The sequence below is a fragment of the Palaemon carinicauda genome, chromosome 6 (assembly GCF_036898095.1).
Source record: "Palaemon carinicauda isolate YSFRI2023 chromosome 6, ASM3689809v2, whole genome shotgun sequence".
NCBI classification, from domain to species: Eukaryota; Metazoa; Arthropoda; class Malacostraca; order Decapoda; family Palaemonidae; genus Palaemon; species Palaemon carinicauda.
In genome coordinates this window covers 139913877-139931376 of record NC_090730.1, presented here as the reverse complement: position 1 = coordinate 139931376, position 17500 = coordinate 139913877, and the positions used below count along the sequence as shown (strand labels likewise).

The window sequence follows — 17500 nt, the reverse complement described above, 5'->3', positions numbered from 1 at the left end:
TGTTAATATCATTTGCATTTGCAACATTGCAGTTCATCTTTACGCCAGGAAGAGATCCTCTACACGGTGATATTAGTGGATGAAAAAAAATCCTGGTTTTACGTAAGACATTTGCAGAAAATGTTGATTACTAGAACCAAGAATGTTCTGTAAACTGTTCTTCTCACTAAACTCGATTGATTTTGTATCATGAGACGGTGTCAGCAACATTAAGGGAAGTAAACAAAATCTTCTGACAAAGGATTGAAACCAGTAATATTTAGTTTGATCAATGGCAGGTTGATTAATGTCTTCCTGTGTTCAAATTGAAATAAAGATGGTCTTTCTATGGCGCAGGATGCTTCGTGTTCTAGTTCTTTTTAAGTGGATTCATTTGTTTTGTGATGTTGTATAAATTTATCAATCCGGTTGTAAGAACGAGCAACACCGCTAATGCTGTTAAGACGAACAGGCCTAGTCCCACTGGTATTTCTGCTACTGTTTTACTGTTTTCTCGCTTCTTCAACAGGTCCTGTGTTCGCACAAAGGGCTTCAGCTGGAACCTCTTTATTTTTATACTTGTATTTGTAAACTACCCTCAGGAGTCGCACCGTATTTCATTCAAGAAATTCAAAATAGCATCATGTGCAAGGACAAGAGCACTTTCTCATTGAAAGTATTTTACGGAAAGACAGTCAATACCATCAAAAATTAATTCAAAGCTACCAAAGCCACGAATAATATTATATAAAAAAAACTACACATGAATATTAATTTACAGTTACTCGTTTCCAACTGACAGTTTAAAATATCATTTGGCTCTATGATCAGTATGCTATTCATGGCTGCTACTATTTTCATTTCACATCTGAAACTTTGCATCATGTTTATGATTTTTTTTTCTGTCTTCAGCTTTAAATACACGATGCCATAGTCCGAAACACGGTCTTTCGTTTTCGTGCAATTTCCACAAATTTTGTCATCATTTTGAATTTACCTTTTTTTCTTAGTATGACCATATTACGGACAATAAATGCAGGATATCAGTTCTTTATCACGTTTATCGTGTCCTATGTCCTATCGTAGCAACTTTATCACCATTATCATCAATGGCTTTTCGAAGTTCAGGATCACGTTTTAGTATGATTTGGAATGGGACAGTGCCACCTCCTGCAGGTTTCTTGAGTAACCATACTTATCATCTCCCCTACTCTAGAGATTGATGGTTGATAACACTTTCTGTCAACAAACAATTAACCACGTCATCCTTTTCGCTGTACCTATTTTTATTGCCAACTATTTTTAAATAATATTCTGTTAGTTCTACCAATAAAATTCGTAACATTTGTAAAATTTGAAGCTCATTGGCGACCTCATCTTTTTTTCCATAATAATTTTACCTGGAGCTTATGAAGACTTCATGACACAGGTTCTTTTTGTCAACTATTTTGGCGTATGTTACATATTCCATCTTAGAAGCAGACTTCTTCATTATTGTTATACACAGTAATTCATTTAACGCTCTATTATCAATTCTAGTATCAACATCCAATGACTCAAATTTATTTATAGAATTATCTCATTTCAATTCTACTCTGTGACCCTTGCAAGATTATCTACAGATATGGACGGTTATTCTTGTAAATGTTCTAGTTCAGCCATTTCAACAATAACTCAAGTCCTATCTCTTGTCATTAGTCATCATACCATTTTTTATCCTTGTTAAATATACTTCACTAATGCATTTAGGCCATGTCATTTGCTTTATGATATTATCACTGATGCAATCGTAAGGTATAGCTTACATCACAATCACATCGTATCCAATCCTTATCTTGTTTCTAAATTTATACATTCACAAATGAGACAAATGAATTGACACTTTCATGTTCCACTGAAAGTTTTCCCACGGACAACAGGTTGGCAAGAACACCAGCCACCCGTTGAGATGCTACCGCTAGAGAGTTATTGAGTAATTTAACTGGTCAGACAGTACAATAGACTCCTCTCTCTGGTTACGGTTCATTTTGTCCTTGCCTACACATACACCGAACAGTCTGGCTTATTCTTACCACATTCTCCTCTGTCCTCATACACGTGACAACACTGAGATTACCAAACAATTCTTCTTCGCTCCAGGGCTTAACTATTGCGCTGTAATTGTTTAGTAGCTACTTTCCTCTTGCCAAGGGTAGAAAAGACTATAACTATGATAAGCAGCTCCCAAATTAAACTATTGTTCTCTGGTCTTGGGTAGTACTATGGTCTCTTTACCATGGCCTTCCATTGTCTTAGATTGAAGTTCTCTTGCTTGGTGGGTACACTCGGGCATGCTGTTTTATCTTATTTCTCATCCTCCATTTTTTTCAATTTTTTATACTTTATATGTAAAGGATCTAATTTAATGTTGTTACTGTTCTTGAAATATAAACCCTTGGGCTTATAGCTTCGTGCTTTTCTAGATAAGGTTATAGCCTAGCTTGTAATAATGATAATGATAATAATAATAATAATAATAATAATAATAATAATAATAATTAATCATTAATCATTAATCATTAATCATTAATCATTAACCATTAATAATAATAATAATAATAATAATAATAATAATAATAATAAAAAAAATTGGTTTCATCAAGAACAACACAGACTGTGACAGTTTCTATTGAAATGTCACTTTTACTATTGAAGTAATCATAATGAAACTATGGAAAGGATATAAATCTAAGCTCTTCTTCTTTCCCACCGTCATCCTTACATTATGGGGTCGGTTACCTAATGCTGCCAATCCAATGCCTTCTATCGGAGCTCGATTCCAGTTGAAATGGACTTTCCTAGCCTGGCATGTGCCTTTCATTTGGTTATTTCTACTTTATTGCTGAGGCATTTATGTTAAAAATTATTGTTATTATTATTACTTGCTAAGCTACAACCCTAGTTAGAAAAGCAGGATGCTATAAGCCCAGGGGATCCAACAGGGAAAATAGCCCAGTGAGGAAAGGAAACAAGGAAAAATCAAATATTTTAAGAACAGTAACAACATTGTAATGAAAATAAATAATTCCCTTATAAACTATAAAAAAAACTTTAACAAAACAAGAGGAAGAGAAATAAGATAGAATAGTGTGCCCAAGTGTACCCTCAAGCAAGAGAAATCTAGCCCAAGACAGTGGAAGACCATTGTACAGAGGCTAAAAGGCATTACCCAAGACTAGAGAACAATGGTCCGATTTTGGAGTGTCCTCCTTGAAGAGCTGCTTACCATAGCTAAAGAGTCTCTTCTAGCCTTACCAAGAGGAAAGTGGCCACTGAACAATTACAGTGCAGCAACCCCTTGAATGAAGAAGAGATTGTGTCAGGTGTATGAGAACAGAGGAGGATATGTAAAAAATAGGCCAGACTTTTCGATGTATGTGTTGGCAAAGGTAAAATTAACCGTAACCAGAGAGAAGGATCAAATTTATTACTGTCTGGCCTGTCAAAGGACCCCATAACTCTCTAGCGGTAGTTTTACAAATGCCTTTTGTTAAATTCATCAAGAGACCGTCAATCATGGGACTATCTTTCAAGAGCATTAGAACTTGAGAGTTATGCTGTAGGTATATGTTTTTTTTTTTTATCTTAAATGGTCCTACTATGTTTACGATGAAAAGAAAACTGGGAGATATAGAAAATGTCGAAGTATTACCGGACAGACCAGAAGCAACATTTCCCAAAGTCGTCATTAGTACCTACAGACCTGTCATGGGAGCGTGTGTAGATGTATATTCATACGTATTTTTCTTTTTCTTTTGAAAAGTAGTAAAGGCGAAAATTGGTACATGTGATATGCATTCTGGCGAACCGCTGCTTGAAAGTGACTAAAAATTTATGGATATTGTCCTTAGAGTTTTTAAACCTGTTGATGGAAATTACCATCGTTCTTACCATTGACTTAAACTAACCTGTAAAGTAGCATCAATCGGCTCCAGCATCAATGTTTGCTCAACAGAAACTCTCATATATGACGATGGTGAATTGTATGCTTAGGCACAAGATTTATCCTGAAATAAACTACTCTGGTCGAGAAGTTTTTGGATCCAGTATAATTTTATTGAATTATATGACGAACTGGTTGGTTGATTGTTGGAATCAGGTGTATGCACAAGTATGAAATATTCCACCAACAAGTTTATTAACTAAAAGTAGGAAAGCGGGGTTGCTGCTAGTACCCATTTGATGCCAGATGACAAAGGTAAACTCTTATGCCCTGTCACATTGTCATTAGAAGTTGAGAGACTTGCACTTTACAAACATGCTACTTACTACATCTGGGATATCACTTGTGGAATTTAGAAACTCTTGTTGCAAACACTATTTGACTATCTCAGATATTCCTAATACGTAAACACTGTATGTTTTAATTTAAAGTGGAATGCAACTTTTAGAAAATATTGAGTGCCAATTATCATTTGTGCCACAGCGCACCTGATGGTAAAAAGTAAGAGGTGAACACAATCTGAATCTGTCGGGTCGGGTAAAAACGTTTTTGTGACCAAGAGGTCAAACTTTATAACCTTTTGAATTTTGGTGACCTGTGAAAGTAAATATGGACATGCATAGACTAAATGTTTACGGCTAATATACATACAATTTGGATGATCATAACACAGTATGGTGAATATTTGATATGATGTTAAAATTTAATTTTTTTCCATCCCCAAATGTTGCATATCATATTTAATGTGGTGTTAATAATCAAATCTTTAATACTGCAAGTAAGCCTTGAGTGTTTGATATTATTATTATTATTATTATTATTATTATTATTATTATTATTATTATTATTATTATTATTATTATTATTATTATTATTATTAGCTAAGCTACAACCATTGTTCGAGAAGCAGGATGCTATAACCCTAAGGGCTCCAACAGGGGAAAATATCTGTAAATTTGTTTAATCCATTATTACAGACCATTAGAAAAATACCATGGGAATTTTCTTTATCAAGTGCTACCAGTAAGTGGCATGGCTAAATGATTAAACGGTTTTGGATGGTTCATTTTTCTTGTTTCCAAGTTTGAGGCGTTTCCTTCATTCCTTTACATACTGTGTTAAACTAAGTACAAACTCCTTATCATATATGAAATTATAATCATTACATGGGAAGAGGAAAACGTTGCGATATAGAAATATTTTCCATAGTATGAGATGAGCAAAAAGGAAAATGGCTGATTTACTTCTCTGATTGTATGATAGCCTTCGAATGGGATTTTTAAGGCTTTTCAAACGTGCAGCGTCATTTCTCCCACTTATATTTGTATGTTTGTATTAAAAATGACATAGGCTATTAACTTTTTACATGTAGTAGACAAACAGTGTCTGTTATCTATATTCAATGCTGGTATGATAATTGTTTGTATATAGAACAATTCTTTTCATACGCTGGTTATATTGCCGTAAAATCTGTTTTTTTTTCTTTTTGACCGACTTTAACTAGTTTTGGCTCTTGGTTGGCCAGCACAGATACCCAAGCAACATTGATAAAGAGACCATTCACTTGTTATATTATGGTAATAGATAAACACAGCTCAGAAATATTTAAACTCGGTTGTTGTTTTGATGATAATAAGGAAGCTGAAATTGGTTATTTCTTTCCCCAATGAAGGGTGATAAGTGACTTGTATATATATATATATATATATATATATATATATATATATATATATATATATATATATATATATATATATATTTTTGCATGTTATACAATTCCACAATCTTATAAATAACACAACATTAAGGGTCACAGGCAAGCCATTAAGTGTGTTGAAATAACTTCTAAATTATACGCGTGGAGAGTAAGAATTTCAGAGCAGCAAAAAAAAAAAAAAAAAAAAAAAAAAAATATATATATATATATATATATATATATATATATATATATATATATATATATATATATATATATATATATATATATATATATATATATGAAAAATCACACTAATCCAGTCATTCTTTTCACGTTCAACCTGAGACTCTCCAAGTTATGGTTGTAGTTAGCGATGCTGATGGCATCTTATAATGGCTACAGAATATTAGAGGTTAATATTCTCTTTTCATATTAAACATTTAGGAATTACCTTGATTTAATGGCATTTTAGTAATGGAATATATTTGTGAGAAAGGATTACAACTTGATGAATGTGATACTTGAAAGAGCAGGAGTTTGTTGCTCAGGTATTAAAGATGTACCGTGCACTATTAATGGAATGGTTTCTTTAAACGAAGCAAACAAAATATAGATTATTTTCTTCATTGTTCACGTGACGAGGAATTATGCTGATGTTTTGATGGAACTTGGTCAGGAATTCCAGTCGTTCTAGAATTCTAAACCGTGTCGTAATCCATTGTCTGGATTATATCTTCATTTTTTTCCTTATTCTTAATTATCAGTTATTGTTTTTCGACATACGCTTTTCCTTATAAACAAGTAGATGTTCAGTGTGAGGCGTTTTCTTGTTGTAGTTAACTATTTGGGAAATTTACGTTTTCAAAGATATTAGCTTTGTCGCTCTCGTGTTTTAAAACCTCTTGTTACTGTGCTAGTTATGGCTGTTATTCTAATAGAGCTAAAAGGATATTATCATCTAAACTAAAACAAGGAGCCACGTACGTTATGATAGGTCTCGTTAGTATAAAGGGTTTAAATTCCGCTCATGTATGGAAGAAGCAAGAAATAGTGACAATGCCCTAGAAACTGACCACATATACGTATGATCAGTGCCAAAGCCCCCTCTCCACCCAAGCTAGGAGCAGGGAGGGCCAGACAATGGTTGTTTAGTTCATGGAAACATATAGAGTTTTGATGCTAACATAACAGAACTACCCTCTTTTCATATAAATAATGAAGGAGATCAAAACTACAGGTTTTCCTGCAATGTCTGAAAATAATGAATGAGTCCTACAAACGTTAATTTGTGTAATACTCAAGGTACTAATATTGAGAAATTACCAAATGTAAATTGGGTTGGGCCTGATGGCGATGAATGTGTATTTACAGATCCTGCACATCACATGAAAGGAGTAAGGAATGGTTTCCTTGATCATGACCTCCGAATGAGGGATGGTATTTTCATCCACTGGATTGGCTAGAGAACCTACAAAGAAGAGTAGACATTATTAAAAGAGAAATATATATTCTGAAAAAAATTGTCTGAGCAATTTAAAAGCGATTGCCAAATATATATTTTTGCAATAAAGTAATATATCCAGAGATTTGAAAGAATTCGCCAACAGCTTTGTCCGTTCACGTACTCGATTCTCGGTACATATTTGTTAAATTTGAAAAGTTAAGCTGAAGCTATCAAATGCATGGCACAGGTGATCAAATCAATCAAGATGATAAGTAGCGAAGATCTTTGTCCATTATAAAAGGGAGATGCTCTTGTGGACCTTTGTCTAAATTACTAAAAAATGGAAAAGGCAATTATATGTATGTATATATATATATATATATATATATATATATATATATATATATATATATACACATATATAATGATGTTCAATGAAAGTACAGACAACAAATAAGGGTTATGGACGAACCTCTAGAGATTTTTTTATGAATATAGGTACTTAGTACAGACTGTAATTATTTCCCCAGGACATAAGACCGAAATTAAAAAAAAAAAAGATAAGCATGGGATGGAGAGATTTTGGTAAACGAAATGAGATTATGAAAATTAAAATGCTACTTTCTCTAAAAAGAAATGTATTTATTCAGATGACCTACCAGTATTAACTTATGCATCAGAAACTTGGAGCCTTACTAAAGCCTTAGAACATAAGCTAATTACAACTCATAGAGATATGGAAGAATAATATTGGGAATAACAGTAAGAGACAAAAGAGCAACATGGATACGAGAGCAAACTAAAGTAAACGACATGGGTTAGACATATAATGAGAATAACAGATGACAGGTGTACAAGAAGAATAACAGAATGGGTACTTAGAGATCGCAAACGAAGCAGGGGAAGGAAGAGAACACGAGCTAAGAAAATTTGATCGTATAGATTGGCATAGAAAGACCTTAAATAGAAGGACATTATTATTATTATTATTATTATTATTATTTGCATAGCTACAACTTTAGTTGGAAAAGCGGGATGCTATAAGCCTAAGGGTTCCAACAGGGAAAATAGCCCAGTGAGGAAAGGAAATGAGGAAAAACTACAAGAGAAGTTTAAGAACAATAACATTAAAATAAATCTTTCATATGTAAAGTATAAAAACTTCAAAATAACTAGAGGAAGGAAAACAAGATAGAATAGTGTAGCCTCAAGCAAGAGATCTCTAATCCAAGACAGTGGAAGACCATGGTACTGAGGATATGGCACTACCCAAGACTAGAGAACAATGGTTTGATTTTGGACTGTCTTTCTCCTAGAAGAGTTGATTACCATAGCTAAAGAGTCTCTTCCCTTACCAAGAGGAAAGTAGCCACTAGAAAATTACAGTGCAGTAGTTAAGCACTTGAGAGAAGAAGAATTGTTTGATAATTTCGGTGTTGTCAAGTGCATGAGGAAAGAGGAGAATGTGTAAAGAATAGGCCAGACTATTCTGTGTATGTGTCGGCAAAGATGAAAAAAAACCGTAATCGAGAGAGGGATCCAATGTAGTAGTCTGGCAACTCAAAGGATTCAATAACTCTCTAGCTGTAATATCTCAAAGGGTGGCTGGTGTTGTGTCCAACCTACTATCCAATACCAACATGTCCGAGGTCTTTGTCCTGCAGTCTGCAGTGGACTATCTCCGGTTGATGGTGTATATATATATATATATATATATATATATATATATATATATATATATATATATATATATATATATATATATATATATATATATGAAAGCTGAATCAAAATGAATACGGAAATGTTTGTACTTTTAAATAGTCTGTAACGGATGGGGTCAAATGCAGTCAAGCATCTTGCAACATTTTTTTTTTTTTTTTTTTTTTTTTTGTAAGGTCGTTCACCCCTTGATCTCGAGACGAAATTGAGGAGAGTTACCAAAAATATATTAACGCCTTCCCTGAATAAAAATGGCCAATCATGATAGGTTTGGAGAGCCGCTTCAAAGAGATCTGAGCCATTCAGCTTTTTTTTTTTTTTTTTTTTTTTTTTTTTTTTTTTTTTTTTTTTGTCAGGCAGATGTTTGTCGGCAAATAAATTTCCTAACCGATAAATAACAATGGCCAGTAACATCTGATAAACTGGATAAAAAGTGGATGAAGCCATTATTTTTATTGATAGATAAACTCAAAAACATTCAAATGTAGTCTAGGATGAAAGGGTGTAGCTACATAGCTGCAATATTGCCAAATATTGTGGGTTTTATCTTTTGATTTAGTTATTTTGTTTATTATCAAATAGTTTTGTAAATAAGAAAAATAGAAAAGGAAGTAAGTTCTTCAAGGAAATTAATAAATAAATTAAAAAGGTTTTAATAGAATTTGTTCAGGTTTGAGCCAACGCATAATTCTATTTTTGATTAATTTATTTTGCGGTTTTGATTTTTAATTCTTATTATAGTAAATCTGCATTCATATACATTATTTATTATTAATTTGACCTATATTTGACCAAAATATCCAAAAAATATTAGATGACATGTAACTTTTATACATTATATATATATATATATATATATATATATATATATATATATATATATATATATATATATACACATATTGAGGAGAGATCAGTGATGTAAAAGATTACTGTTTTCATTCGTCGATTTATTGCATTATTACAAAAAGTAAATAAGTTATTTGTCTCCAACTATTTTATCGTATCACTCTTTTATTATTATTATTATTACTACTACTACTACTACTACTACTACTACTACTACTACTACTACTACTACTACTACTAGCTAAGCTACAACCCTAGTTGGAAAAGCAGGATGCTCTAAGCCAAAGGACTCCAATAAGGAAAAATAGCCCAGTGAGGAAAGGCAATAAGGAAATAAATAAACTATATGAGAAGTGATGAAAAATTAAAATGAAATATTTTAAGAACAGTAACAACATTAAAACAGATCTTTCGTATATAAACTTTAAAAAGAGATTTATGCCAGCCTGTTCAACATAAAAACATTTGCTGCAAGAGTGAACTGTTATCATCATCATCATCATCATCATCATCATTATTATTATTATTATTATTATTATTATTATTATTATTATTATTATCATCGTCCTGCATTGCTTGCAAGGCTACACATTATGGTTACCGTTACATTGTAATAGACTGAACTTGGCATTTTTTCGTTATATGTTTTTATTCATTATATACTTTTAGTCAAACTCAAAAGAATGCGTAGTAACTTCTTATCGCTTGGGAGAGTACTTATTGCTATCTTTCATAGAATGAAGCCGTCTTAAAAATTTTTGTCAGGTCAAGTATTAGTGATGCATGCAATATTGACAACGCCTTTAAGTTGATAAAAATCCCCCGTATTTTCTTTTACCAACGGCGTAAGAGGGTTGTAGGTTTCGGTAACACCTCTCTCTCTCTCTCTCTCTCTCTCTCTCTCTCTCTCTCTCTCTCTCTCTCTCTCTCTCTCTCTCTCTCTCTCTCTCTCTCTCTCTATACAGCTAGGCCCGAAGAAAACAAAGCTTATAAGTATCCAGGAAACTGGAACAAAATGGAGTTACAAAAGCATGCTCGTAGTCTGGAATCAACTACGGAACTATACAATGCAAGAATCACAAATTTCCTCACAAACTAAAATAATATTCAGTTAGTGTTTGAATATTTATTTTTGAAGAGGTAATTTCTCGTGTAAACTGCTGCTTATATCCATAGATGGTAATATATTCAGACAAGTATTACCTGTATTTTTAGTCGGTTCCTTTTATCACCTCTTGTTCGTCAAGAGGAGATCCTTTGTAGTGCTTTATCTCCACAGGTAACGAATTATCTCGGTAGCTTAATTTGCTACAAAGTAATATTTTTCTTTATCGTGTAACTCCTTGAGATTGTACTTCAGTGTTTATAGGTATTCTTAGATTTTTTTTTAATGTGAATGAATAACAATGCATATTCTGTAATTTAAGTTTTGGTGCTATTCATTTTTTTCTTAAATTTCTAGCTTCGTGTATTTTTGGAAATATTTCTTATCCTTCCATGAATGCCATGTCACGAGTTGTATAATTATCATAATTGTTCATTTAATTCACGTAATAGAATTATTTCCTTCCCAAACAGTTGTAATTTATCAATTACACAGAGAGAGAAAAAACAGTAAATAAAAAATAAAGAAAAAAACCTCGGATCTTGATTCGGGCTCGATTAACGTTGATGCTAAAATAATAACATGAAACACTTTTCTTTAATTTTTTTTTCACATGATCTTGCAAACAAAATAAAGAATCAACTTAAATGTGATGCCAATTCTTTTAAAGTCTTTTTTTTTTTTTTTTTTTTTTTGTGGAAACTACTTTATTATTACTACTAATGAAATATTTTTTTTCTGGCATTTAATTAAATACTGCTTTTGGATTGGTTCACCAAACGTTCAGTTGAGCTCCACAAGGCATTAGAAGAGTTGGAAGACCCAGGCCTACATGGCTGAGGACTATGAAGCACGAAGTAGATGATGGTGAATGGAGAAGTATTGAATTAAAAGCTCAAGATAGAGACGACGGGCGAAATCTAACCGAGGCCCTTTGCGTTAATAGGCGTAGGAGGAGATGATGATTTTCTTAAATCCTCCGTCTTCCAATAAAATCTTGGGTCGTTCCTTCAATGAATGACCTTGATGTCGTTTGGTGTGAGGAAGGTCGTAGGAAATATAAGGTATCGTCTATGTTATAACCTCATGAAATTATTTGGGTCAGTTCTTTAAGAATAGAGTTCGACTCATTAGGCTGGATAATCTCATACCTTTCAATAATAATAATCTATTTTATAACTGATTTCATTGCTTTGTCTGCTTTTCTGCTTTTTAGTAAAGTGTGTGGTAATTTTTTAGATATTTGTTATTATTTTGTGTCGGTATCTCCCTAAAATTTTAATATCTCTTGCTTATGCTCCCACACGAAAAAATTGTTCTTTTCTCTTTATCCTTAGGCCTTTTAGTGAGAAATCCTGTTATTGCATTAGTGCCCTGTTACATTGTCCCTGAACGAGCATAATTGTTCGCGGTGAGCAAGGAACTCAGTCACCCCATGATGACTGAGTAGTTGTTACCATCCAAACAGACGACCTCGACCATTAATCAAAACCCTTCACTTTACAAAATTCGGAAATGCTGTGGAGACTTGTAGCATTGGTTGTCATAATTTGGTGTTTGTCTATTATCGGCACTATTTGCAGTAATTTTGTAATATTACGCACCGTAGCAGAGGTTGTTCTCTCTTTTTTAAGGCGTCGATTCTATGCCATGTTGATGAGGTCGTTAAAGAATAACCTTGTTTTAGGTTGTCTTTTTTAATGCCAATTTCTCCCTGATCTTATTATTTGACCCTTTTCCCTGTATTAGACTCCGCCTTACTTTATTGCACCAGTTCCATAGGAAGTTCCTGCAGTCAGTTGATTGCTGTATTGTACGTCGCTTGTTTAATTTTCTTCGCGAAACTTAGGTTTCCTATTAGACGCAGAGGAAAAGTAATTTCCGCCCGTTGATTTTGGCTTTTGGTAATGTATTAATACCGGGTCATTCCTGTTTTTACTCGACAGTCATATCTGTTCATAAGGAATAGTTTGTGTGTCTTTTATTGTTTACTTTTGTTATCAATAGCAATTTATTGCAAATTTGAAGCCCTTCATTTATTAAGGTTGCATTATGCCAGTTCTACCGCTTTTCATCGGAGATCTTTTTCGTACACCTTTCAATTTGTTTTGCCAATCGATAACGTTAGTTTAAAATTGTTTTTATTAATGCAGAGGTTTTATATCGACTTAATTTCTTTTGTCGGCAGGGCCACCTTTATGACAGATGTATATATTTTCATGTTATTTGTTATAACCTGCCGATGTACAGTTAAAATAAAAAGAACGCCGACACTCGGGGGAAATCTTTCGTCAGATGTCTCTAGTGTTCCCATGACAAAACAGACAAGGTGTTGCCCTTCTTACTACTTCTACGAAATTGGCGGAGCCTTCTCCAACCTTAGCGAATCAAAGACAGTTTTTGCTAGTGAAAGCATTAAAATTTTCCAAATCGAGTTGCCATATTTCATCATGTTTTATCATTTGACGTTTCTAATATCCACTGCAAATACTGAAAACACACACACACACACACACACACACACACATATATATATATATATATATATATATATATATATATTTATATGTATATTTATATATATATATGTATATATATGTATATATGTGTGTATATATATGGATATATATATATATATATATATATATATATATATATATATATATATATGTGTGTGTGTATATATATATGTATATATTATATATATATACTATATATATATATATATATATATATATATATATATATATATATATATATAAATATTTATATATATATCATGAATCCGAAAAATCATGTAGAAATTATCGGAGTATTGCAGCTAAACAATTCCTTCCGTTAACAACTACATTAGATTATATCGACATTAGTCTTGTTCAAGTCACCGATGAAAGAAAAGTATTTTCAGATATGGTTCGATGTAAAATAATAATAATAAAAAAACATCATACATGAGTTATACCGGCCTGAATAACATTCAGAGAGAGAGAGAGAGAGAGAGAGAGAGAGAGAGAGAGAGATTCGGCCTGAATACATCGTTTTTAATATATTTGCAGTACGTTGGTCAAAATTCGCTCGTAACTTTTTGAGTTAGGTTGGTGACAAACAAATAGCTAGAGGTGAAAACATGCCCTCTTTGGCGGAGGTAATAATAGTAATAATAATAATAATAATAATAATAATAATAATGATAATAATAATAATAATAATTGGACCAAAACGTAAATTTTGAGAGAGTTCTGTCGAGGTGAGTATTGGCCCGCGCACTGAGCCCTTTTATAATTTGGAATTGCAAGATATTTCTTTGGATTTATTAAACGCAATTAGTTCTTCTTACCTTCTAAATTCCTGAAATTTATCCATTTATCCAAACCTACCGAAATCTTGTAACCCTTCCAGAAACCACATTATTACTTCCATTCTTGCCTGTTTGTCTTTCAACAATTTCAACTCTTTGTGATATAAAGATTCACTTCACGGATATTATGTTTTGAGAGAATGGAACTTGTAATGTTTCTCAAGATGATATTTAGTTTGAAATTGAGTTTTATGTAAGTGGAGGATATATACTCGACGCTATCTTTTATCATTTATTATGGAGAGAGAGAGAGAGAGAGAGAGAGAGAGAGAGAGAGAGAGAGAGAGAGAGAGAGAGAGAGAGAGAGAGAGAGAGAAGGGGTGAAAGAGTCTGAGGGTGGTGAGAGTGAGAAGGGGTGAGAGCGAGAAGAGGTGAGAGGGAGAGAATAGTGAGAGTCAAAGAAGATTGGGGGCCCCAAGATGTTCATCCCATACCAGTTATGTTACAGATGAACTCTTTATGATTAGTTGGTAGCTTGACTCCGCGTTATCCATTTCAGTGAGAAAATTACAAACTTCATTTCTAACTAAGCTGGTATTATCTAGTTACCGATAATCTGTTGCGCTACGTCTTTATAGTGAGATTTGTGAAACGACAGAAAAAAAAAAAAGTCACGCTATTTTTAAGGAACAAGACACCAAGGATTTCAATAGATAAAACAGAATTATATTTGAATAAGAACTAATTTTTGGCCAGAGTTCGTAAACAAATGCACAAAAGCTATCTAGAATATGTTACCAATGGGGCAAGGGGTGGGTGCGCTTTAAAGAACTTAATTTAAAGGTTGTAAGCAATGTTTTTCTCCCTATTTAGCTTAGCATTTTCAGTTCGTATTGTATCGTTTCTTTTTTACGGTACATGTTTTTATTTTTCTAGTTTTATTACCCTGGATTTTGGACAGCTTACTGGAAGATGTAAATGAGAATGTGGCAGCTGGAGACAGAACCAGGTGGAGGCAATTGACAGCCCACGTCCAGGACATGGCACCTAGATAGATTGCCCTGGTTATATCTGATCGCCTTTCTATCAATAGTGATTTTGAAAATATTGGTTTCTCTGGAATTTACCTTTCTTTGGTTTGATATTAGGTGATATTAGCCTACTGATTTCTCTGATATACAGTATATGTCCAAAGGGAGACCAGAAGCAACGTGATGTTATTTCATGTTGGCTATAGGATGAAACCAATATTTAAAAAATTTGAGAAACAGGCAGTCTCCCATCTAATATCGTTAAAAGAATTAAATTTTGAGTTTTTTTTTTTTTTCAAATTTTTGGAGACCTGTTATTTCTAAGGAAGTTATTTTAAGCCCTTCAGGTTAGTATTACTTTGAAAATTGTTCACATGTTTGTACTTCAGAATCTGACTTCTATCCTAAACTGATGGAAAAAAACCTGACGCTTATTAAACTCCATGTTCATAATCATGATTTAAGTAACTGACACCATTGTTCAATGGTGTTTAGAATATTTAGTAATCCTTGTAGGCCGGGTGCCAGGACCACCCCAGGATATTTTCTGCTAACTTTTTAACTCACATTTCCTGATAACCTATGTCTTGGGCTATGTCAAGAACATAGCGACCACTCTCAACTCGGGGCCGTTCTCACATAGGGGACCAAAACCGCCTGTTTCACGCTACGCTCAACTCTGCCTCACATAAATCTACATTGAGCCTTTATATGGGCGGTCAAACATATTCAGACTTACAGAAGATTTTGCAAGGACTATTGCAATATATCAAAAAACATATTTAAAAAGCAAACATTTCAATAGTATAATATGTATTTCTAAAGTAATACTAAATGTACACAGAGAAACCGAAAAAAAATCTTGATTTTAACATATTTCTCTTTGCAAACGAAGTACTCATAGGAAAAAATAACTAATCTGGAATTACAAATTGCATTATAAATACAGAGAAAGCATTTTCTCATCTTTGATTTTATATAAAAAAAAAAGTTCAGCACAAAGATCGGGTTCTAAAATTTTGTCATTTAGAAATGAACAAGCTTGTGAAATAACTAATCAATCTCAGGTTGGAGATTGAACACTGTTCTGACCTGAAAGACAGCATTGACTTCTGATCATCCCCATATAAAGACACCCTGATATTTTGTAAATCTTTGGAATCACTAATAACAATTGTTCTTTCTGCTTATGATTTGTAAGATGATGACTGGATCAAAGAAGTTAGTCTTGAGCTTTACACGAGATTACTCAATGCCTTCAAAGAAACCAAGACACCTCTGTGGCCCACCAAATCTAATGACGTTCCTTATCCACTATAGGAAATTCCTGCTTATGTTCTACAATTTGTATGTACACTAATGTGTGGTAAGAGGGACCCATCAGATCGAGAATGAATATTAGTACTAACAGTTAGTCAAGATATGTGTAAAGCAGCAACAGGTGGACAGTGAAAGATGAAAACGTATATCCTACTATGTATGACACTCCGCCATCTCTTAAAATCTAAACAATCAACTACTTTCCTAAACAAACTAGCTAATTATGAGTCCTATGCTTTTTCTTTTGAATTGGAAACAGTCCTGGCATATACATGGTTGAAAGTGTTTCAGTAATCAGTAATAGTGATGTGGTTAAGGATCAACCGGAGGGAACAGTTCTTCATGGCGACCGAGACAACTTTGATCAGCTGGTGTCCGATGTTTATGGAATTGGATCAGTTCAAAGCACAGTTGGAATCTACATGGAAGAATTTAGATTCTGTAAAGATGATGGCCTGAAATTAGTCCCTCGTATGACTGAACCCATTCCTGAGAAGATTCAAAAGTCCAGTATAAGAGTTTCCACCATACTACCGGAGAAAGCGACATGAAGAACCAACCCTCATAGAGCCCTCAAACTGTGCTGAAAATTCCAGCATCAAGATTCTGATTTTTTTTTTTTAGATTATTGCTTGTCATATGCCCTTTGAGAGTCAATTTATCCCTGTTATATCGGGATCTGTGTCTAGTAGGCTACTGCCAATACTCCAAACTTTACGACAACTATGTATGTAGATATATGTATATGCATATATATCTGTGTGCATATATATAGTATATATATATATATATATATATATATATATATATATATATATATATATATATATATATATATATATAATTACAGTATTTTTCAGATTTTTTAACGGGGAGCCCTGCCCTTCCAGCGGGAAGGGATAGCCCCGCCCTGATAGCAGAAAGGGGGAAGCCCGCCCTGCCAGCAGAAAGGGGGGGAGCCCGCCCTGCCAGCGGGAAGGGGAGAGCCCCGCCCTGCCAGCGGGAATGAGGGGAGCCCCCCTGCCCGCAGGAAGGGGGGAGCCCTGCCCTGCCTGCGAGAAGGGGGGAGCC

At 33.6% G+C, this 17500-nt stretch overlaps 1 protein-coding gene across 1 annotated transcript in view; it reads right to left on the bottom strand.

Annotated features, from left to right (window-relative positions):
* Positions 1–5995: 5995 nt before the first annotated feature.
* LOC137643264 (restin homolog) overlaps positions 5996–17500 on the bottom strand; it is a 48776-nt gene continuing 37271 nt past the window's right edge. Inside the window, exons 2-3 of the mRNA XM_068376104.1 lie at positions 6984–7128; positions 5996–6056 (exon numbers count right to left, since the gene is read on the bottom strand). Coding sequence (XP_068232205.1) covers positions 5996–6056; positions 6984–7128 — 206 coding nt within the window. The remainder of the gene's footprint in view (positions 6057–6983; positions 7129–17500) is intronic.